The 23,554-nt window shown below is 41.0% G+C and overlaps 2 protein-coding genes across 3 annotated transcripts in view; one reads left to right on the forward strand and one right to left on the reverse strand.

Annotated features, from left to right (window-relative positions):
• Window positions 1-20,827, reverse strand: part of tp53bp2b (tumor protein p53 binding protein, 2b) — a 33,403-nt gene extending 12,576 nt beyond the window's left edge. For both annotated transcript variants that reach the window (XM_005747117.1, XM_013914360.1), the window contains exons 1-7: window positions 20,435-20,827; window positions 9,762-9,909; window positions 9,347-9,460; window positions 5,306-5,382; window positions 4,631-4,732; window positions 3,861-4,038; window positions 1,708-1,907 (exon numbers count right to left, since the gene is read on the reverse strand). In XM_005747117.1, the coding sequence (XP_005747174.1) occupies window positions 1,708-1,907; window positions 3,861-4,038; window positions 4,631-4,732; window positions 5,306-5,382; window positions 9,347-9,460; window positions 9,762-9,909; window positions 20,435-20,488 (873 nt within the window). In that variant the 5' untranslated portion in view covers window positions 20,489-20,827. The remainder of the gene's footprint in view (window positions 1-1,707; window positions 1,908-3,860; window positions 4,039-4,630; window positions 4,733-5,305; window positions 5,383-9,346; window positions 9,461-9,761; window positions 9,910-20,434) is intronic.
• Window positions 20,828-22,459: 1,632 nt separating this feature from the next.
• The window catches only part of rrp36 (ribosomal RNA processing 36), an 8,296-nt gene continuing 7,201 nt past the window's right edge, over window positions 22,460-23,554 (forward strand). Inside the window, exon 1 of the mRNA XM_005747118.2 lies at window positions 22,460-22,572. The gene's annotated coding sequence lies outside the window, so the exon portion shown is untranslated. The remainder of the gene's footprint in view (window positions 22,573-23,554) is intronic.

A 23,554-nucleotide genomic window follows, 5' to 3' on the forward strand; every position in this document is an offset into this window, starting at 1 on the left:
TTTTCCTTCCCACTGTCGCCAAAGTGCTGCTCATAGGGGGTCATATGATTGTTGGGTTTTTCTCTGTATCTATGAAGCGCCTTGAGGCGACTTTTGTTGTGATTTGGCGCTATATAAATAAAATTGAATTGAATTGAAGAGAGGTTAGATTTAAAGGTAAGGACTGCTCAGTGACGTGTGAGAAACTGCAAATTTAAAGCTTCCATGTGACGTCATAATTTTAATCACATATGATGTGTTTTGATAAATTATGTATTTTCATTTTGCAAAACAAACAAAGCTATACTAATTTTGTGTTATTCAACTGTTGCATTAAATTACTGCATTAATGTAGTGAACAAGCTTTAAGCTGATGACGCTTGGGTTCATTCAGTGAATTCCAACTTTATACTACTTTGTGTCAGTGTAATGGATCAATATCAGCCAAGATAGCTTGTGAAACTGCTTACATCGTGTTGAATTCAGTTGTGTAAATCCACAAAAAGCAGGTCAGCTGATAACAGTGACACAGAAAACCTACTGAAGCTTACATGAAAAATGACTGTGATTCTTTTCCCTATGCTGAGCTACTGCACAGATCTCAGGGTTCCCCCACCTGCTGAATCCCACTCTAACTCTTGACTCATTGTACTGTTTAGGTGTGGAGACAAAGTCACCGTCTACAATGTGGGCGACAGAAAATAGCTATTTGTTTAAAAGTCTGTAAAGTCTGTACTTTTGCCACCTCTGAACATAACAACAACCAGTAGCTACTTTCAGCCATGTTTCACATCTGTATTGGCTTGTTGTAAGCCTGTTTGCTGGCTTGTTTGCAAACTTCTATATAATTATCAATTATAATTATGGTTTAGGGTTAAACAGAACAAATGCAATGATGGAGTACTCAAGAGCTCCAAATGAGAAATGTTTTTTCTATGATGTATTAAGCACTTATCACTATTTCTGACACGCTGAACTTAATTTAAAGAAAAGAGTGCAAGAGGCTTTCATTTATATCATTTTATTTTTTCCATTTATTAGGCTAGGATAAGACCATAGTCCCCCGTTTATCAGGTAGGGAATTTTGCTCCCCTGTCACACCTGATCATAAGTGATAATGAGAAAACATACTGGATGCTTTAATTTGGTTTTCTTTTACAGGCCTCCCCAACCTGCATGCACCCATGTGATTACAAATACAGAAAAACCCTGATTAACCGTACTCTCTTCAGCGATCCTGCACACAGTCATTATGCCTCCAAAGAAAGGCAGCACCCACCATCTGAGGCAAACAGAAGGAGCCACAACTGAAAAACTAAGGTATGGAAATGACAACTTTCTACGCAGACAACCTCAAATATTACTGTCGGACTGCCTCTTACTCTTACTGCCTTTTTATGATTACAAATGCTACATAACAAGAACAGAAACAGAAAATATATTTCCCTCCACAATACAAAGTAATTTGTGTAAAGGCATAACAGTATCATCGATATCTTCACTCTCTCTATTAGGTAGAAATATGATTTTATGTCTGTAGTTGATTAATGTCAAGAGATTTTCACATTCATCAAAGAACGCTGAATGACAAATTTTGCTATAAAAATCCGATATATATTTATATCATACTGTAAAGAAAGCAGAAAATATGGCAAACATTTAATTTAATTGTAGAACAGCAAAGTATAATTTAATATTAGCAAGAGAAATTCTCAGCTGACATCTCACCTGCAGTTCTTTGTAGAGACATTCCAGCTCAGCTGTAGAAGACATGTTGTGGTGGTGCGGAAGAAGAGGAAGAGAAGGCTCCAGACTGTTGCTCCTCAGTCCCTCCAGCTGGTTGCTCAGCTCCTCTACCCTCGCCACAGCCACGAGCAGCTCTGTCTGCTTCTGATGGAAAAGGCTGGTCATCTGCTCGATCTCCTCCACTGCAACACAATCACATCATTGCAGTCTTTAATTGATCCTGGTGTCATCCCGCAGTACCCTGCACTACTTATTTAAAGATAACCATTACACTCATTTTCAGTTTGAATAGGTTTTTTTAAAACCTTGTACTGGGCATACTCTCTTGCTGTGGATGAAAGTACAGACATGATGGACATTGCACGGCTGGCCATCTTCATCCGTGGAGTGGAAATATTGGACATTAAATCGATGCACGGGACAACGACAGGAAAAGACATTTTTGAAAACGCATGTCAAAGTGTGACCGACATGAAACTGCCCTGGGACAAACTTGTTGGACTTACAACAGATGGAGCGCCGGTGTTGTGCGGTGAAAAAAAGTGGACTCGTCGGCAGGATGAGAGTAAAGATGCGCAAGGAGGAGAAATGTACCGGTGACTTAACAGCATATCGCTGCATCACACACCAGGAAAGGCTGTGTGGTAGAGTCCTAAAAATGGAGCATGTAATGATCACCGAGTTAAAGGTTTGAATCACCGTCAATTTCAGTCTTTTATGTAGGAAATAGATTCAGAGCTTGCTGACATTCCTTATCATACAGAGGTCCGTTGGCTGAGTTGGGGAAAAGTTCTCAATAGAGTTTTTGAGCTCGGCAAGGAAATCTGTCAGTTCATGGACACGGCATGTATGATGCAGTGAAGGCATTTGAAGTGAAGCAGTCACAAATGCACCAGTGCAACTTGCCTCATGTCAGGTTTATATTGTTGATTGTCATTTATGCTTAGCAATATTTAACCATATATGCTTAGAGGTGTATAATCGATTGTGTAGTGATACGATGTGTGATCCTTAGGAGTCTGCAAAGACTTCCAGAGTGTTCTGGCATTCACACCACATCCTGGGAGCATGGGAGAGGGCGTACCTTCTCTTATTGTTTTATGGTAGGATAAACGTAGCCATGTCAGTTTTAGTCTAAGTGCCTTTTGTTTAGATGAACTGCTGGACTTACAGACCAGCAGGTTTAGGGAAGTCATTTATGGGGTCACACACTGACCCCACACACATACTTACACAACGCACAGGCAAGGTACTCTTTGTGTGTATGTATACGTCATATGTTAATGAACCTATGTATATTCATGTGAGCTCAATAAAAGAACAATGTTATGGGGGAGCGGACGAGAGCGACTGGGGTCAAGCGAAGGAACAGCGCTTGTCGTGGTTCTCTCCCTCATGCATGAGTAACACGAAGAACTTTGCCTACTTGTGTCTTGCTTTTGCTGTGTAATCAAATTGTCTTGAACGTTCCAGCAAATAGGTTCAAACTACAAACCTATCACCTCACTTTCCCTGTTGCCAAGTAATGTTGAACCAAGTCGGCGCACTTTGCTGATAAACTGAGCGCACTGCGCACTGAGTATGCCCGGCGCTTTGGTGACTTTGAAGCACAAAAAGAGAATTTCAAGCTGCTTTGCAACCCATTTATGTGGAAACTGCACCTGTGCAGATTCAGATGGAGCTGCAGTGTAATGATACACTCAAGGCAAAGTACCACACTGAATGGCCCGCACAGTTTATTAGTTCCATTCCTGAAGCAACGCCCAGCTCCGTCTACATGCGCCAGTACCTCTTCTTTAGCTTTTCTGATAGTCAATGAACAGAAATATAGAGTTGGATATGAGAATATTAGCTCCCGTTTTAAAAAATCCCAAGTTTATTTTAAAAAATACAAAAATTAGACTATTTATGAAACGAAAAATTTCTTAAATAGTTTTCTAATGTTTTTCCCATGTTGATGTTTGCCCCAAACTAATGTGCCGAACTTGTCGGTGCATTAGTGCTTCATATTGATTTTATACAATTAGGCCCAGGAATATGTGACACATAAAACAGTTCAAAACTAATGTTTTGGATAAGAATAAAGAAGCTCTGCAAAATGTTACAAAGCCTATGTAGTCGCATGGCTCACTGACCTAGTTTGCTATTACTTAGGCGTTTCTGTTCCACCTGACCCTTTAGGGCCCGGACTCGTCGCAGTTTGGCCTCCTGGTTATGCACATTCTCCCTGAGCTGCCACAGCCGCTCCTGTTCTGACGCCTCCTGTTGCTGCTGCTGGTGATCCTGCAGTTTCAGGAACCGTAGCTGCTGCTCCTGCAAAACACAATGCTTTTCAGGTCTTTATCATATCATATCATGCTAAACAGCTACACCGATTTCTTCCTGATATACTTTAACTGGAAGACATGAAACATTGACTTTTTTATTTGAATTTTATTGAATTTTATTTTTTATTGTTGCATGTGTGTTGTTGCTGCCTGTGTTTGAGTAATTTCTGTAACTGTGAGACATCTGCTGCTGCCTATCTTGGCCAGGTCTCCCTTGAAAAAGAGGTTTTTAATCTCAATGGGATCTTCCTGGTTAAATAAAGGTTAATAAATAAATAATAAATTTACAGCACATCTTGTAAAATATATCTAGCCATTCATATGAGGTATAGAAGGCTTGTGTAGTCACAGTCGAATCATGTGCATCACTTTAGTATGAACATTAGTCTCTGTTTGCACAGAGCTTTGTTTGGTATACTAGTCCAGGGGGCAAACTGAGTACAAGAAGTAGTTAATAAGCATCCATAGGCAACTGCAAGAGGTTATTGTGAACTGCATTTAAAATAGTATCAGCATCAATATAAGTGGTAACACCAGTAGTAGTAACAGTAGTAATAGTTGTGTATGGTGTGTTTTACCTTGGAGGCCAGCAGCTGCTGCTGAGCACTGATCTGCTGCTGCTGTCGGGTTGCCAGGTCGTGCAGCTCATTCAGCGTCATGTCCAGACAAGGAGCTGAAACCTGTAACACAGATACAGTCAGAGTTCACTTTCACACAGACAGAAATACTAAAAGACACATTACACTGTCCAGCTGTCACAACCTTCATGCATTTTAAGGTGCAATGCACAACTTTCTGTTCAGCCATTTACGGCAGCGGTCCCCAACCCCGAGCCATTGACCGGTACCCATCCATGAGTCGTTTGGTACCCGGCTGCGAGAGTTCAGGCTTGGATGTGAAATTCATGGTTTTCAGGGTTTTTAGCATTATTCTTTTTATCGTTTTTATCGTTAACTTGGTTTCTCTGGGTCTTTTCCCGTGCGTTATGAATAAATCTTCTTTTTTTTAGTATGGGTACTGGTTTTATTTTGTTGCATTTATCTGCGACACCTTAAAGGCCGGTCCATGAAAATGTTGTTGGACATAAACCGGTCCGTGGCACAAAAAAGTTTGGGGACTGCTGATCACAGAAACTCAAAATGCAATATCTATGAATGTGTTTGAAAGGATTCATGTTAGTCGGTAACAAAAATGTAAGCCAAGGCAAAACACACTGATTTATTTTTATCAAAATCACAGTAAAAGTCTCTCACCCCATTCTCCAGACATCTCTCCAACGAGGCTTTCACCTGGTTTCTCCTCATCATCTGATCTGCAGCCCTGGATCCAACTGGACACAAAACACAGTAAATACTAATGAAGAATTTAATCATTTTAGCCATGCTCTACTGCCTATCCAGTGTTGGTGCAGAAGATGGTCAGGATAAGCCAAGATTGACAACAATGTATATAAACACATAGTGAGTGAAAAAGGTGAATGACGATAAAATACTAGTGCATAATAATAAGCCCCCAGCAGCCTTAGTTACTCAGCAGTCAATTGCTGAGTAACTAAGGGAGGATTCAGGGTCACTTGATCCAGCCCTAACTATATGCTTAGCAAAAAGGAAAGTTTGAAGCCTAATCTTGAAAGTAGAGATAGTGTCTGTCTCCCGAATCCAAACTGGAAGCTGCTTTCACAGAAGAGGGGCCTGAAAGCTGAAGGCTCTGCCTCCCATTCTACTTTTAAATACTCTAGGAACAACAAGTAGGCCTGCAGTGCGAGAGCATAGTGCTCTAATAGGGTGATATGGTACTACAAGGTCATTAAGATGAGATGGGGCCTGATTATTCAAGGCCTTGTATGTGTCAAGATTCTGGGTCATTTGACCCAGCGTTCTTAGTTTTCCTGTGTTCCTGTGTCATGTTAAGTTCATTTGTTATTCTATGGGTCCTAAGTTGTTCAGGTTAATTTACTGGATTTCCTCTCGTGTCGTCATCCCCCTTTGTCTCCCTCTGTGTGGCCGTGTATATAGTGATGTGAGCTATTGTGTTTTGCTCTTTCCATCATGTTCTCTCTCTCTCTGCTTCTCTCGGCTGTCTCTGTGTACTCTCTGTGTTATGTTTAAGGTCTGCGTCTTGGTGTCAGAATTTCGTATCCTTCCCCACTCTGTTATGTGTAATTGTCCTCAGCTGTGTTCCCCGTGTGCTTCCACTTCCCTCGTTACCTTCTGTGTACTTATGTCAATGTCCCCCTCTGTTCTGTGTGGCGTTGTCCCCTCACTGTGTGTTTCCTCCGCGCTCCTAGGTCCCTGTGTTTCCAGTGTAGCTCCCTCGTGTCTCTGGTTTTTGATTTGAGTTTCTTGTTTATAGCTCCTTGTGTTTAGTTTAGTACCTATGTGTTTTTCCAGCAATAAAGCTGCCGTTTTGAGTTCATCCCTCCCCGCGTATGACTCCTGTGTTTGGGTTCTATTTCCTGCCAGCCACACAGTGAACCATGACAGTATGTGAGGAGCAGGATTTTGAATTCCATTCTGGATTTAACAGGGAGCCAATGAAGGGAAGCCAAAACAGGAGAAATCTGTTTCTAGTCCCTGTCAGGACTCTTGCTGCAGCAATTTGGATTAGCTGAAGGCTTTTCAGGGAGTTTTAGGACATCCTGATAAAAACAAATTACACTAGTCCAGCCTGGAAGTAATAAATGCATGAACCTTTCAGCATCCCTCTGAGACTCTTTAAGGGCCAAGTACAATAAGCTCAGTTTCATCTGAATTTGGAAGCAGAAAATTAGTTGTCATCCAGGTTTTTATGTCTTTAATGCTGTCTTTAATACTTTGTATACTGCATGTAAAGAAGCATGTTTAATCTAAACAGAATTGGTTCTAGCACTGAAGCCTGTGGAACTCCATAATTATCCTTAGTGTGTGAAGAGGACTCTCCATTTACGAGAAAAAATTGGAGTCTATTAAACACATAAAGACCTGGATGACCTCTAATTTTCTGCTTCTGAATTCAGATAAAACTGAGGTTATTGCACTTTGGCCTAAAAATCTTAGAAATTTGGTCTCTAACGAGGACTCCCTCGAAGAGATTCTGGCAAACCATCAGACGACTCAGGAGGGGAAAGCAGTGCTCCACCTGCAATGTGTATAGTGCGGGTGGAGCGCTGCTGACTTCTGACTGAAAACATAGTCGGGCATTGTAAAGAATACTTTGAGGACCTCCTTAATCCCACTGGCACGTCTTCTGTGGAGGAAGCAGAGTCTGAGGGGGACGACTAGCCTATCTCCGGGGGCGAGGTCACTGGGGCAGTTAAACAACTCCTTGGTGGCAGAGCCCCTGGGGTGGATGAGGTCCGCCCTGAGTTCCTGGAGGCTCTGGATGTTGTAGGGCTGTCTTTGTTGACATGCCTCTACAATGTTGTGTGTAGATCAGGGGTGGTTCCTCTGGATTGGCAGACCAGGGTGGTGATTCCCATCTTTAAGAACGGGGACCAAAGGGTGTGTCCAACTATAGGGGGCTCACACTCCTCAGCCTCTCTGGGAAAGTCTATGCCAGGGTGCTGGAAAGGAGAGTCCACCCGCTAGTCGAACCTCTGATACAGCATTAACAATGCGGTTTTCATCCTGGTCATGGAACACAGGATCAGCTCTTTACCCTCTCAAGGATACTTGAGGGTGCATGGGAACTTGCCCAACTAATCTACGCGTGTTTTGTGGACTGGGAGAAGACCGTGTCCTTCAGAGTGTCTTGTGAGAGGTGCTTCGGGAGTATGGGGTGTCTGGTCCATTGCTTCAGGCCATTCGATCCTTATACAACCGTTGCAAGAGCTTGGTCCGGATAGCCGGCAATAAGTCGGACTCATTCTTGGCCAGGGCTGCCCTTTGTCACCGATTCTGTTCATAATTTTTATTTGACAGAATTATGAGGTGGTGAACAGCTTTTAGTTGGGTGGTCTCAGAATCTCATCTCTGCTTTTCACAGATGATGTGGTTCTGTTGGCTTCATCGGATGATGGCCTCCAGGTCACACTGGAACAGTTCGCAGTTGAGTGTGAAGTGGTGAGAATGAGGATCAGCACCTCCAAATCTGAAGCCATGGTCCTCAGCCAGAAAAGGGTGGAGTGCCCACTCTGGGTCAGTGACGAGTTCCTGCCCCAAGTGCAGGCATTTAGGTATCTCGGGGTCTTGTTCACGGGTGACGGGAAAAGGAAGCGAGAGATCAACAGACGGATTAGTGATGCGGACACTATACTGGTCTGTCGTGGTGAAGAGAGAGCTGAGTTTAAAAGCGAAGCTCTTGATTTACCGGTCGATCTACATCCCTTATGTACCACGAGATGTGGATAGTGACCGAAAGAACGAGATCACAGATACTCGTTCTGTGAGCCAGTCACCCTTCAGAGAAAGGGTGACTGGCCTCTCCCTTAGAGATAGGGTGAGAAGTTCTGCCATCTGGGAGGGGCTCAGAGTAGAGCAGCTGCTGCTCCACATCAAAAGGAGCCAGCTGAGGTGGTTTAGGCGTCTGATAAGGATGCCTCCTGGGTGAGGTGTTCTGGGCATGTCCCACCGGGAGGAGGCCCCGGGGCAGACCCAAGACATGCTGGAGAGATTATATCTCTCGGTTGGCCTGGGAACGCCTTGGTGTTCCCCCAGACAAGCTGGAGGAGGTGGCTGGGGAGAGGGAGGTCTGGGCTTTTCTGCTTAGATTGCTGCCCTCGCGACCCGGCCCTGGATAAGCGAAAGAAGATGGATGGACGAACGAGTGAAAGCAAAGTAACCTACAAGATACACTGTGCTCATTCGGACCTTCAATAGTGCCAATATTTTCTGTGTATACACTGTCAAGAGAATTAGAGGAACACTCACCTTTTTACTTTTCAAACACAAGCATCTGTACTTGTGAAAAATGTGAACAATGTGTGTTCTTTTGCCACCTCTGTATATCAACTAATAGATGGATAGAGGTATATCTGTATATTTACAAAGGGGATACACCAGTACTGCCACTCCACTGAGTTAACCACAGGATCCATACCTGCCATCAAAAGTGAGAGGATGGATACTGTCTATCAAATTCTTCATAATTAACATTCAATTGATTACTTATAATTATAAATTAGCTTAGACCTAAATGTTGTACCTAAATCATAACCTGTACTGTAGTTACAGCTGTTTGGACATTTTAATTTTTTCTTTTTAAATGTTATGAGTGCCAAATAGTACTGAGACTGTTCTGGTGGTGTGTGGTCCTTTATTAAATAACATAGTATGTCAGTTTTTTAATTACCTTTAGCCATTAAATTTCTTTCTTACCTGATTCTCGTCCAGGTGCTCTTTGGTGACGGAGGAGATAACGTACCTCTCCCCTCTGCTGTCCTGATCGCTGCAACACCTCCAGCATCTGTTCTCCATCTCCAACAACACGTTCTGATTGATTGAAAAAAAGCATACAACGTTAAAGAATATAACATTAACCCTTTGTTACAAAAAGAGATGGAATTAATCAATCATGATATAATTACACTATAGGGCCAAAAACTATGTGTGAAACTATAGTTCTTATCACCTGACCTGAAAGTCACATTATGGCTACTTTTGAGATATAGCTACAACCATATCAGTGTTTGTGTATTTGAGGTTCACGTGAATGAATACCGCAATTCATTATTATTATTATTATTAGGTCACTACTAGCAGTTTGGATATCTACTTGACACAAGAAACTCACCTGAGCCTCTCAATATCTCAGCCAGATAGCAGTCAGACTCGCCAGGCTCCTTGCAGAGCTCCACCACATCTCTGCACAGTGTCTCTGGTGTGATGGGGACTTCACTAAAGTGTTGGTTATTGTTGCTGAGGTACACAGTTAGGAACATCTACAATTACAAAATACATTTTGGTAATAAGAATTCAGGGTTCACGTTCACGTTGTTTCAATAGACTACCTTTAAATTAGGAAGACTGTCATCAATGACAGTAGCTCACTTGAAAAGCAGGATGAGAGATCCGCGTCACTGATTTACAACTGTGAGCTTGTGTATTACTGGGTCTGTACCTTAAAATAATAAAGTACCTTGAGGCCAATTTTGTTGTGATTTGGTGCTATATAAACAAAACTGAAATTGAATTGAAAGGAACTGAGCATCAACAAAGCCTTTTTTATATTGTCATAAAATATAATTATTGCAAATTTTCTTAAAATATCGTGATATAATTTTGAGGCCATATCACCTCCTTCTATAAAGGAGGCACCCTAATCAGATGCCAGAACTACCTCAACTGTCCTCTTGCAATGTGGTTGAACGGTCTACTTCCTGCATGACCAAAAGCTTCACTCTGCTACTCAGACAACCCTTGGATGAGGTTCATTCTGCTACTCATGCTCATATGTTTTGGTTAGTACCCACTCATAAGCATAACCATAAGTAAAACTCAACCAGTAACATCATAAGATCGCCAACCTCACTTTCACAACAGACCTGTACAACATCCACAAACTTAAAATAGTTCCAAGGGCTGTCAGGTTTCCAATGTTCTGTTTAAAGTGTTACAACCAAAATCATTGGAATAGTCCGTTAACAGACTGTGTTCAGTAAAACAGCATAACAGTTTCACTGAAAACAAAACCTGCCCTTTTTACCTTTATTGCAGCTTTTGTGCTATTTACAACTATTACAGATATTTGTGGACAGAACTCCCATGATGCAATGAGCCATCTGTTACTCCAGCAGGGTAGGCCCACAGCCAGATTACTTCCCACAGCCTGCCAACCTGCGTGGATGCAGCACTCAGCACTTTTCAGCCTTTACTTATCCTGTGAACTAGGCACTAACCAACAACATGCTCAAAGGCTTATCAGAGCTTCTTCTAAAGGTTCCCATCCACAAAGCTGGTCTAAGGATTAAAATCTTCAACTTGACATCCCTGAGCTGGCTTTTCTCATTTTGCACAGCTCTTTCTGCCCTGATTTCTGTTTTATTCATTCCAGTCAATGTGGTCTGAAAAAAGCTCAAAAGAACAAAAACATATGATGCATATGCCAACAAGATATAAAAAGGGAGGGGCTGAGCATTCAAAAAAGACAAAACAGTATTTTAAGCTAAATGCTACTGCAATGGAGGTGGAGTCACACTCTTCTACCACAGAGTAAATATGAAGAGAAATGAAGCAAGTGTAACCTTAAAAGAAAAGCATGGAAATAGTGTTGTGCAGGTTAAGAGTGTCAGAATCATGAGTTTGAAGCTGGAAATCGAATGTTAGTGCTGAAGTTAGAAAGGCATGGTTGAAATGGTTTGGACATATATAGAGGAGGGATAGTGAATATACTGGACAAAGGATGTTTGAAGATGGAGCTTCAGGAGCCACCAACCTTCCAATTAGTAGATCACCTGCCCCACCTCCTGAGTTACAGCAACCCCCAAGAAGTTCATGGATAAAAGAGGGGGTGGTGTGACAGAAAAGGATGCCAGGGATAGTGTGAGATGAAGGCAGATGATATGCTGTGGCGACTGGTGACGGGAACAGCCAAAAGAAGAAAAAGAACAAGTCCAACCATGTTGTGGCTTACCATGTTTTTGAAAATTGTATATAGTGACCTAATTAACAATAAGATCACTATATCATTATTGGTAATAATATTATCATCTACTATTGATAAGGATAAATATAAATATACTAGTATTCATTTTGCAAACATGTGTGTAAGTTTTCTAAGTCAGTCAGGCTTTCATTTGTTTGTACTCACATTTGTAAAGTTGTTTGTGAAGTACAAATCAGCTATACAAATATTGATAAAATTTGGGTTTGTGCATGAAAGTTTCAATGCATGATTTATGCACACTGTTTGTGAATAAGGGCCAATGTATGCTTGTGCCATCATTGTGGTGGAGGCGTGGTCCCTGGCTCAGCTGCAGGGGGAGGGATGGCGCAGTGAGCTCAAGGGGCAGGGCCAGGGAGGCTGGAGGGCCAGGTGGAAATAATCAACCAAACAAGGTTTCTCCCTTCACATAGCGAGGTCGGACACGAGAGGAGAAGTGTGCAGGCGGGTTGAAAGCTGGCTGGTGTGTGTGCCGAACCAGGGAATTAATAGAGTGCACAATCAATTTAGGGGGAAAAAAACAGTTACACAACCGAAAGAACGGCGTGTCGGGTCACGGTCCTTTACAGTGGTGGAAACTCAGCTGGTATGCCAGACTCACATCGCTCAGGCTCCGACACCCTCCCCCGGTTCAGGAGGTACTACAGCGTCCCGGTAAGGAGTCATGGGGGTATGCGCCATGCTTTGGGGGACACGGTCTGCACGCAGAGCCTTATGCACCAAAGCTTGGTTCGCCCCGGGGCATTGCTGAAAGAGGAGTGGGTGAAATGTGTTCATGGTGATATTCACAAGTATCCCGCTGATATTGAAATCCAAGGGCAAAACACACAGTTACCCCGCGCCTGTCCCCTAATTCCGGGTACGAATTGAACAGCGTTTAATAACGTGTTGGGGGCAGTATACGGGGAGGCAATCACGGCAATCATGTGCTCAGTGGCGACGTCCGTCACTGATTCCGGGGGCGGAGGGTCTTTGACCAAGTGATAGAAATTGATGATCACGTGGTGCGCCCTGAAGCCGTGTGGACCTAGCCGCTCTTTGTATCATTAAAAGAGGCTTTATCGAGTGAGTCGTGACACTCGCACAAAGGAGACATGGGCAAAGGCCTCCACCTGTAAAACCATTCCTGTTTTAGGTCTGTCTCATTGTTGGCGTGCACAGGTTAGTAATTTCATTAACACCAAAGCAGCTGAAACCAATTTACAACCCTCTTTGTTGTTACAGTACTTGGCCTGGTTAAGGTGTAACAGGAGAAAACGGTATTAGTTCATCTTGGGGGGAACACAAGTATGTGAGCCAAATGTCACTGAGTCATCCAAAAAGGTCTTGAAACAGTTTACTCAAAACCACAAATACAGTTGGCCGAAATGAGAGCTCAACTGCAAATATACAAAGGGATAAATTACTGGGCACATGGATGTGACATTCAGTCTTATTGATAATTTCTGACAAATCAGTGGGTACTTCAGTCCACACAGTTTACCTTTTTAGTCACTAACCTGAGGATTGCTTGTCAGAGATTCTATAGGAATATTACCTGAAACATGACTAAAACAATAACTTTCATATACGCAACATTCAATCTTCTTGGTTTTTTGAATTTGTTCATGTGCTTTCTATTTTTTCTGCAAGACAGTAGTGTGAGGAAAAGATGAGAAAACTAAAATGTCTCATGTGGATATAACTGAGAAAAAGTGACTACCATAGAGAATCTGGACTTCAGGCTTTGAAACAAGTCCACAGTATCACCATGACAGAGCTAAAATGGGCAGTTCCAAGCTTGCCAATGATTGGGCACCATGAGGTCACACATGAGTGGGATTTTTTTCAAATTAAATAAAAGAATCTTTTCACTTTAGTCCTAATTACTATAAGAAAGGTTGCTAAGGGCATTGTTCATTTTGGTCTCGTTCAGTCAAACTGTAAGATTACTCTGCTCAGCAAATGTAAATGAACATTGTCAGAAAGAAAAGTGTAATTTTCTGTTTAGCCCCAATCATTTCTCCTGGCCTTTTAGCTCTTAAGAACGATTTTGTTTTATGTTATTGCAGGCTACAGTAGCTGTTCTTGTCAACAGAAAATGGAAATACTCAAGAAATTTAAGTTGCAATAGTGTTAGAAATAATAAAACCAACAAAGGCTCTAACTGAACCAGTGAAAGACTCTGAAAGAGATTTAATGGTCTCAGTGAGAAGCCGTCAACCAGCCTGCCTACTGTCCTACATAAAGAAAACTGGAGCAATGCCGTCTTCCTTCAGGTTCAGACAAAGTGGGCCACTGTCATCAGTCACTCAGCTGAGGTCGACCAGGAAACACTGCAGCCAATCAGAGATGATGGAGGAAAGAAAGTTTCTCTTGGGAGTCTCTTGATTCCTGAACATCAACAGATCCTAAAAGCAGACTACATTTGTGAGTACGTGCACTTTTTTTCACCTCAGTCACCTTTAGTTTCACTTGTAGCTCTGATTAAAATGGGTAACATAAATAGTCAGCTGAGATGAGTAACACTTCACACCAGGCATTTCCATAAATGTCTGCCCAGAAGCACCAGCTATCAATCGTTGCAACCTGTTGTTTGTGAGCAAAACATGTAATAGACACACCGGTCCACTGTGACCATTTCACGCTTTCTCTCCAAAAGTGAAATGGGCATGCATGCTGAAGTTACAGTACCAGCAGGAGGAGATGATATAATCAAGTTGTCTATTTTCTTCCACATTCCAATAAAAATGTACATGTGGCTGTTAGGTTGGACACTGAATTATCATTAACATCTTTACCATCATAATGCCTTGTTTTCAGCAGCACTAAATTTTGCATCGAAGCACAAACTTCAGAATGCTGACATGCTTGCTCTTCTTCACTGCAGCCATTACATGCTCTTTCAAAGGCATACAGACACACAAACTCTCTCATTCACTAGAACACATAAACAAGCGAACACAGACACTTGCACAAAAACACAAACACGACACACACACCAAATCTGTCATCTTGCAGTTAAAACACTGTAAAAAATCCTTCCAACAAGACAGTACAGGCTGTTTGATTTTATACCACCACAACATCATTAATTTCAATCATAGAGGAAAAAACCCTGTGAACTCCTGGAAACACTGCTGCATTATAAGCACCCATAGTAGCTGAAAGTGGAAACATGTGAAAGCGAGCTGAAATATTAAAAAGCCCCGCAGAGTGAACCTGCTAGTCAACAGGCGGAGAGCCTTAAAGTCCTGTGGCCTCAGCTCCTAATCCAGCCAGGAATTAGAGCTGCATCACGCTGCTTAATACTACCACAACCCCCACTGCTGTATGGGATGAAATTAACGATCCATCTACTGTCTGCAAGAGGTCAACAGCTTCGTCTTAACAATGATCAAAATGGAGTCGCCTCGTAATCCTGTTATTGACTTGCCAACAACTGAGACGTCACAACAGAAGCAGACAAACACACATGGATACATATAGTTCAGCTTTAATCACAAAAGAAATGTATTACATAATTTTAGCAAATTAAAAACATTTTAAGCTGTTTTTGTTGCTGCTCAGATTACAACTGCAAACTCAACATTTTTATTTTATTTTTGTTTAATACTGGTGCTGATGTAGATATCTATGAAAGCACCAATCACTACAAATGTGACAGTTAATAAATCTAAACATTTAACACAGTAGATCACTGATTTAATTAAATAATTTGATTATTATAATTAACAGGACAAATTAGGAAACTGTCAAATAATCCTGAGATCAGAAGCTCAAAGCTTAAAAATTAGAACTGAAGCTAATTTGAAACATTATCAGACAAGACCGGGGAAAAGCCAAAGGTCAAAGAATAGTGGTTTTGATCTCAGCATGCATTATTTATAACAGAGTGTTAAATCACAACCAAACTGACTGAAAACACATTTCACTGTCAGTGTGCCGACTGTTTTCATTCCCGCATTCAGTATCCATCCTATTTCTGCTCAGGGCAACATGCTGACAGCTGCCACACTGCAGGTCACATCCCAAATGTTTTGTAGGCACTGTGGAGGGCTGTAGCCATATGGCTACCAGCATCACATGACATACCAATATTGGATAAACAATACACACGACCCCATTGTCTAGGACGCTACCACAGTGAGCAGTATAAACGCAGAATGCTTCCATACATCTATTGTTAACATTGTCTTCTGATTGACTGGCATTGTTTTGTTAGATTATATTAGGATATGTCCCACCTACTCACTAATCATCTATAAAGTCATAGCTTTTGATAAAGTGTATGTTATGATACTATTGGTGTCTGTAACCCACCAAGTAATTTTATTAGCCTACCTACCAACTTATAATATTACACTACACACTATTAATTAAATCTACCTACCTAGTAACATCTGTCATCAGCAGTGTTTAGCATTGTTTGCGCTTATAAACATGCAGTGTGTGTATATATGTATACATATATAGCTGAGCTTCACATCAGCTCAAAGCAGTCTGGCCATTTTCCTCTGACCTCTGGCATCAACAAGGGATATTACACCAGAGGTCTGCTGCTCGCTGGATACTTCCTGTTTTTCAGACCATTTTCTTTAAACCTAAACATAATCCCAGGAGTTTCTGGAAATGCTCATGCTAGTTCGTCTGGCACCAACAACCATGCAGTGTCACTTAAATCACCTTTCCTCCCTACTCTATCTCTCAGTTTGGACTTCAGCCACTTGTCCATGTCTACATACCTAAATAGATAAATGCACAGAGTTGCTGCCTTACATTTAAACACATTAGCATATTGGCCAACATATATGGTGAAAACCAATTTTCTTACTGATGTCTGTTAGAGGATGTCAACAAGAAGGTGACTTTTCTACATTTGAATGTTTAGCGCAATTTTATACTATACATTGAACAAGAAAGAAGGAAGTACTCTCACTGTCAAAATGCTTCTGCCTAAAGATGTAAACAAAGCCAGAGTGGGACAAGTCTGACTTTATTGGCACCTTTGAGACCTGAATATCAGCACCAGGGTGATGTTGTAAACTAACATGAAGGTTACAAATGCTTTAGCTCCTCATCGCCTAAGGAATATTAAATAAATAGTGTTCCCATATGACCTTGAATCGTGTGTGTGTGTTAGTGAGTGTGCTAGTGTTAATTTCTGGTCACTGTGGCAACAGTTACCAAGCAGCACAATGAGCTCCACTGAGCTCTGCCTGGAAGGTTATGAGGATGCAGTTTAATGAATAGGGCGTGCTGCCTTTTTAAAGGCAGCTTTTATGTAACATTTAAGGCTTGCTTCACTGTCCTGAATCACAAAAACTGGTCCTTTTATGCTTTTTTTTTTTCTCTCATATACACAAACATAGTATATGTGTATGCTTTTATAGTGTTGGAGGTTTAAGTAGATGAGGACAAAGTCTTAGATACCTGAACATTTGCTGACCTTTGTAATCTCTATAGGGGCTCTAAATGTTCTAAATCTGGTTTCTAAATTATATGTATAATAATCTCTATTAATGTTATTACAGTTCTCCAAAACATTGTAAATCACAAAATGGTCAATTTAAATATACTGTAATAAATGAAAAACATATGCTTGTAAAGAAAACAAAATATTACCAAAAGTATCAGGTTGAACCTTTTATTTTAAACATAATATTATATTCCTTATCTTCTGCTGGAAAATACTGATGTCTCTTTTTCCCCCCATTGCAGTAAGGTTTTCCTCTCTGGTTAACAGATCATTTCTGTTTCCTGCTTTTTCTTACAGTCTGGACGTCAAAGTTAATATGGAAAACGAACAAAAAAAGACTGACAAAGGTTTTGTTTTGGGTTTTTTTGTTTTGTGAGCCACAGTAACTGTCTCAGCAGAAACAATACTGACAACTTCCACTATTTAAAAATAGAGCTTTGTGATTTTCTTGAACTCTTCTAACTGCAGTGGAAATACTTTTAATTAAGATTTCTCCCACTTATTCTGAAATCATGTTTCAGCAGTGGTAGCGTATTAGCAGTCCGCTGGCAGTTAGTGGACACCCTGTCTACCTGCAAAGTGGGCCTGTTGTTGATGGAGGCAGTGTACAATGTGGTGTAACGGATCTGGGGCTACTCTTGCTTGTGGGTCTCTCTGTCAGGCTGCCAGAGAAGACGGCGTTAACATGCAAAAGAGCTCAAGTAAATCCAAGTGTTAACAACAATGACTGCTGTGTGTTGCATCTTTGGTGTTTCTTTTCACACGTCTCTCATTGCTGACACTCTCTGCCCTTGTTTCAGTTGTAAGGGTTCTTAAACAGCGGCTTTCTACTCAGCCTGAGCACTCAAAACACTCATTCACTGATTCATCCGAGCACTTTTTTCTATGCTTAAGTGCTTTCTGTCTAACATTCACATTCCAATGGATGCATCAGTTAGTATCTGCAGACTGCAGCAGCTGGGGATGGAACCACCAACCTACAGATTGGTAGATGACCTGTTCTACCTCCTGAGCTGCAGCCACCCACTTGTCAACCAGTCAACATTTGTTCATTAACATCCAGAAACCTGTAGTTGTTGTGTTGGAGGACACATGGCTCTGAATGAGAGCATAGAAGCCCCACCCATCTGCTGTTCATTATGTTGTTAATGAGGGCAGCCAATCAAGTCGGCATAAGTAAAGTTGTACAAATCAGCTGACCAGGGGCTCGGTTTGTTCCAGCGTTCTTGATCCTGTCTGGTTCAGTTATGAGCTAAGCAAACAGTCACATGTACACATACAGCACATACAACATGTCATTAACATGGAAGCTCTTCACTATGAGCGAAGTCAAAAAGTTCAAAATAAACTGTAGGTGGAGCACCATGAAAACGTAATCATAAATTGTCTTCACCCAGCTGAACATGGATATTTTAAGGAAGTTAACAAAGGTAACGTAGCTTAAGCTACAAGGAGCTCGACAGCCACAGCGCAAGCCAGCAGTCTGGGTAAGGTTTAAAAAGATCAAAGCAGTTAGAAGAGAAATGATAAAGATGAGTGAACAAGAGAAACCGGTCGATATCCTGCTGTCTGGTGAATTTACAGTCAGACTAGAAAATGATGCAAGTACCTGACACTACCTCTCATTTGCGGTTAATCAATGGTACATTGGTAGCAGAGCACTTTAGTTTCAGTTGTTTCAGTGACAGAATAGCCTGTAAACAATTTACAGAGTTCCGTAATATTTGGCATTGATAAAAAATTGATTTTTGTTTTTTGATTTGTTTTTTCAACTTGTCATTTTTATAAAAATAAAGATTATTTTGAAGTTTGAATCAAAAAAGCTACATTTAGCAGTATAGAGTATAATATGTGTCACCTTTACACCTTTATTTAAGACAAGTTGTGAGTAAATTGGTTATTGTTTTATAAGAGCTTCCTCCAAACAACCTATGTAGAAATAATGAAGTCAAGAGTAGAAGTTACTGTCTATAGAACAATAAATGAGAAGTTCATCTCACCATTTCCTCATTGATAGAGTCTATAAAGTTCCTCTTTTGTCTGCCATCCATTAGTGTGCAACCCCCCCCCCGATCATTAATGCAGATAACTGTAGCTGAAACACACTTAAATCCAACCAGTCAACGTGTCAGTTATCTGAATTTCAGTGAAGTAATGACACTTTGGCTTTGGTGGTCAGTTCACATTACTTCAGATTTGCAGCCATGAGTGATTCCCAGACACGGGACACCAGTGAAGAGTGGGAAGTCTGACATGTGACAAGTACCAGAACACCACAGCCTGAAATGTCAAACTGTTCAGCAGAAGTAAGACTGAGGATGTAGCATGCACGAAAAGGTCAACACTTCTTTTTTCTTTTTTTATTCTCATAAACCAGAAGAGTACCATCATTCCACATGAAAACAATGGTGCAATGCAATGGTGTTAATCTATTATTAGTAGATCCACAGCTGCTCACATCTGGTTGTGACACTGGTTGGTGCAACAGAGAAGTCTGCTGTGTTTGAGTCACTGCAGACAGACACCAGACAACTTCAAATCCTCTGTGTCACCTGCAGTTGGTCTGTGATGAGAGGAACACGTAATCCCTATTCTGTCTGATTCCACCACACTGGCATCTGTTGTCTAACTGATCCTGTTTTTCTGTTTAAGCTTCCCCACATTGTATTCAGCAGATATCTGCTAGATACAATGTGAGGGGTTAAAATTATATATACTCTGTAACAGAGTACTGTAATACATTTAACAGTCATAGTAATGTTACTGATCAAGTTGCTTACAAGTTGATTTCAGTTTGTGTTGATCAAGGAGAAAATGTGAGAACACTTTACAATCTCTAAGGAGTGTGAATGTTAAAGAAAGTTACTTTAATTTTCATTGCATGACAGCAGGCACTGTGCAAACTGCACCCAACACAAAGACACAATATCAACACAAAGCAAACCGCTAAGAACACTCCACCCATAGCCATGAGTTAAAGCTGAACGTTTGCACATTAACACAAATTAAAACTACACCTAATATCTTTATTTTCAAACATAAATATACTGCGTGATTAAATATTAACTGTATTATATGTAGTATTACATTACAAAGTCGGAGGAAGCGAAGTACAACAAAAAAGATTAATTTATAAAACATGACGTGTTATTTCGAGACACATTCTTAGTTAAAAATGCTTTCCAGGATTCCACGAAGATCTCAGTGCGTGGTCCTATAAATTTAATTCGTGATGCAGCTATGTAAGGATGTGTGGTAGAAAGTTGAACTCGGAGCTTCCCCCTCAGATGGTGGTGACAGTTGTGCATGAATGGGTCATTAAGGCAGACTGTGATTTTCCACTCACCGGCATCATGTTGGCAGGTCCCCGCTCTGTCGCATCCACTGCAGCTGAAACCATCAAAGCTTACACCGTCAACCTCCTCTGCTGCCCGCCTCTCTCTCTGCGCTTTACTGTCACATCACATCTATGTATATTTTTTTAGATTTCACCTCCTGCTCGACCTGTTGCAATGGGCGGTACGGTGGGATGCCCTCTGGAGAAAAAAGGCAGGTCGCTTTCAGAGAGAACTACATGCAGCTGAAGGAGAGCAGCGTTTACACACCAGACTGCAGCTCTTGGTGATCTGAGCAGAAAACAAAGCGCGGAGAGCCGAGCTGCTGCTCTCCTGCTGCGCTCCTAATCCTATCAGCTCCCAGCATCTCACTAACGAGGCTTGGTTTTGGACTTACTCGATCATTAAACAGGAACAGCACTTCCGGTCAAATCTTTTCAGAATTAAAGCGACTCTTTCTCCAGAGTATGTTTTTAACATGTACATTTTCGATTTGTGGGGATCAGAGATTTAAACCACCGTGATACTAAATAATACACAGAGTTATGAAAAAATTAAAATTCTAGCAAAAGAAAACAAATAAATAATAGACCATCAGTGATAAATATCCACTTTGCTCTGAGAAAAGAAATTTTCACATAATAATACTAGAGAATACATTTACAGTGAGTGTGAAAGGTTCTCTGTCTCTCTGTGTTACAGAGAAACAGGCTAATCAGGGGATTTTGTTTTAATCTTTCATATTCACACTTCTCATGGAATGAACTGGAACCTGAGGTGATGGACAAATACATACATACAGCGCTCTAATTAACTCTGTCTGCTTTAAGTTACCTCACACATGAGAAAATTGGAGTCCATTAGACAGATATGACTTAAACCACTGTGCCACAGTACCTTTAATATCTATGACATGTTCTAACAACTGTAATAAAAAGTGTGGTCAACAGTGTCAAACACTACACTGTCTAGCAGTACAGAGGTAAGTCTACTGTCTGAGGCCACAAGATCATTTGTAACCTTCATTAATGCTGTTTGTGTACAGTGAATTCTGAATCGATTCAGTTTTATTTATATATCACGAAATTGCAACAACAGTCACCACAAGGTGCTTTATACTGTAAGGTAAAGACTACAATAATAGAGAGAAAACTATCAAATGACCTCCTCTGAGCAAGCACTTGATGACAGTGAAAAGGATAACTCCCTTTTAAATGGAAGAAGCCTCCAGCAGAACCAGACACATTGATGGTTTGGTGGAAGTTATTATTGAACACAGAAAGATTGGAGAGAGAATCTAAACGAATATCAGCTGTATGATCTGTGGGGTGGTTGGAAATGTTTTTCCTCTAATGGTGAAAATTTAATTTGTTAATGCAATTTCATTTATTTTTTAAAGAAACTTGTTAATTCATTAGTAGTGTAACGTGCGGTGGAGATGAAGCCAGCCGCGGAGGTGTGCAGGTGGATAGCGAATGAGCAACAGCTTCTGACTTTCCAAAAAGTACTCATTTATTTACAATATCAAAAATAAAAGTGCTACCTCTACCACACATTACTAAAGAGCACACTAGTCCGCATACACACGGGAACATCCATTACAGGAGGAGTGCGAAGAAGAACAAAAAGGGGGTGACACACCAGTCATGAGACAGGAGGCGCCGCCATGTGGTCATACACTGCATTACAATAGCAACTGTTACAGTAGGTAAGGTTAAAGGAATGCTTGGCTCAGTAGACATGTGACTCTCTGTTGGCCTGGCAAGAACCCTGAGTTTAACCTGGGTTATTCTTATTTTCTTCAGGCAGTAATGAATAGTAAGATGTCCTAGTTTTATGATTATTTTTTCTTTGTTTGTTTTCCATTTTATTTTGGAGCCAAGAGTGGCCGAATTTGGAGGTGGGCTGAGCATGTGCCAGAAACATTTATCATGAGTTACAATTATCATTAGCTTAACACTGGTTAAATTTAGCTCTTATATCAGACACTGAAGGTTGGTGTTTTTCGTAACAAAAATTCTCAGTGAAACTTTTAATTTGAAACAGGAAGTGTTTTGTTTAGCTTCCTGGAGTAATGGGGGTACGCTATATCGACACACGTGTGTTTGGAACTTAGGAAAAGACGACTTAACAGCGGCTCTATATCCAGGTGTGTTGACGTTTATTTTATACGAAATACAAGAACGAGCAGACTTAATAAGCTGGATGACGTTTGCGCTTGTTTCAGGTTGTTGTGTCTATAACGCGCTCGCTCTTTGGCCTGGAGGGAGGGTGCAGCTCATTTAAAAACACATTTGATTTTCAGCGCGGTGTTCATCCAGATAAAAAGACTGTGGAAGTTGTTATGTTTCCCCATGTACTAGCTGTTAATCCTGCTTGTGAATGTTACACCTAACAAGTCTCCTGACAGTAAACACTGTACACGAGATGACGCCATTTCCGTGGGTAAAATACCGATGACTGTCCTGGGAATTATTATTGTTGCTCCATATAACCCGAATCAGAGTTCAGCGCTCATCAAAGCCGAATAAATCTGCCGTAAAATCCCCATTCATGCGTTAGACAAGCAAATGCGAATACAATTCACGAGATACATTATGTATGCAATTTCCCATGCAGTTATTTGCTCTATTAGGTAACCGTAGTCCTTATGAACCAGTGAAAACTTACATTTTAGTCTTCGGAAAGATTTGCTAGGATTAATAGAAAGTACTGATATTAATATTCGTTAGTTTTCAAGATCACATTTTCATCCAGCGGCATCGATCATTAGCTAGCACCGAGTTGCTAGTTGCTATATGGTGTGTGGTTATTTCCGTCAATCTGCGCTTTTAAAGTTATGCATCATGAAAGTACAAAAACCCCAAAGAGCTGGTAAAACTTTAAGAGACGTTGATGTCAGCTCAGCTTTTAATAAGAAAGAAAATCCACTTGTGCCAATGGAGTGCAGGAGAAGCGTGTTTATTAATGTGTAACACATCTAATGCAAGATGGCGCACAGACCGGTGTTGTGCCAAAAAGCGATTTCCAATGTTTCCGTGTATTTTTTTTATGTGTAATATCTTTAGGTTTGTTGGTAAATAGACTTCGGTAAACAGCGTTTACAGAGGGGTTCATATATATATATATAT

This window comes from Pundamilia nyererei, unplaced genomic scaffold (assembly GCF_000239375.1).
Source record: "Pundamilia nyererei isolate P.nyererei 1_Seehausen unplaced genomic scaffold, PunNye1.0 scaffold00189, whole genome shotgun sequence".
NCBI lineage: Eukaryota > Metazoa > Chordata > Actinopteri > Cichliformes > Cichlidae > Pundamilia > Pundamilia nyererei.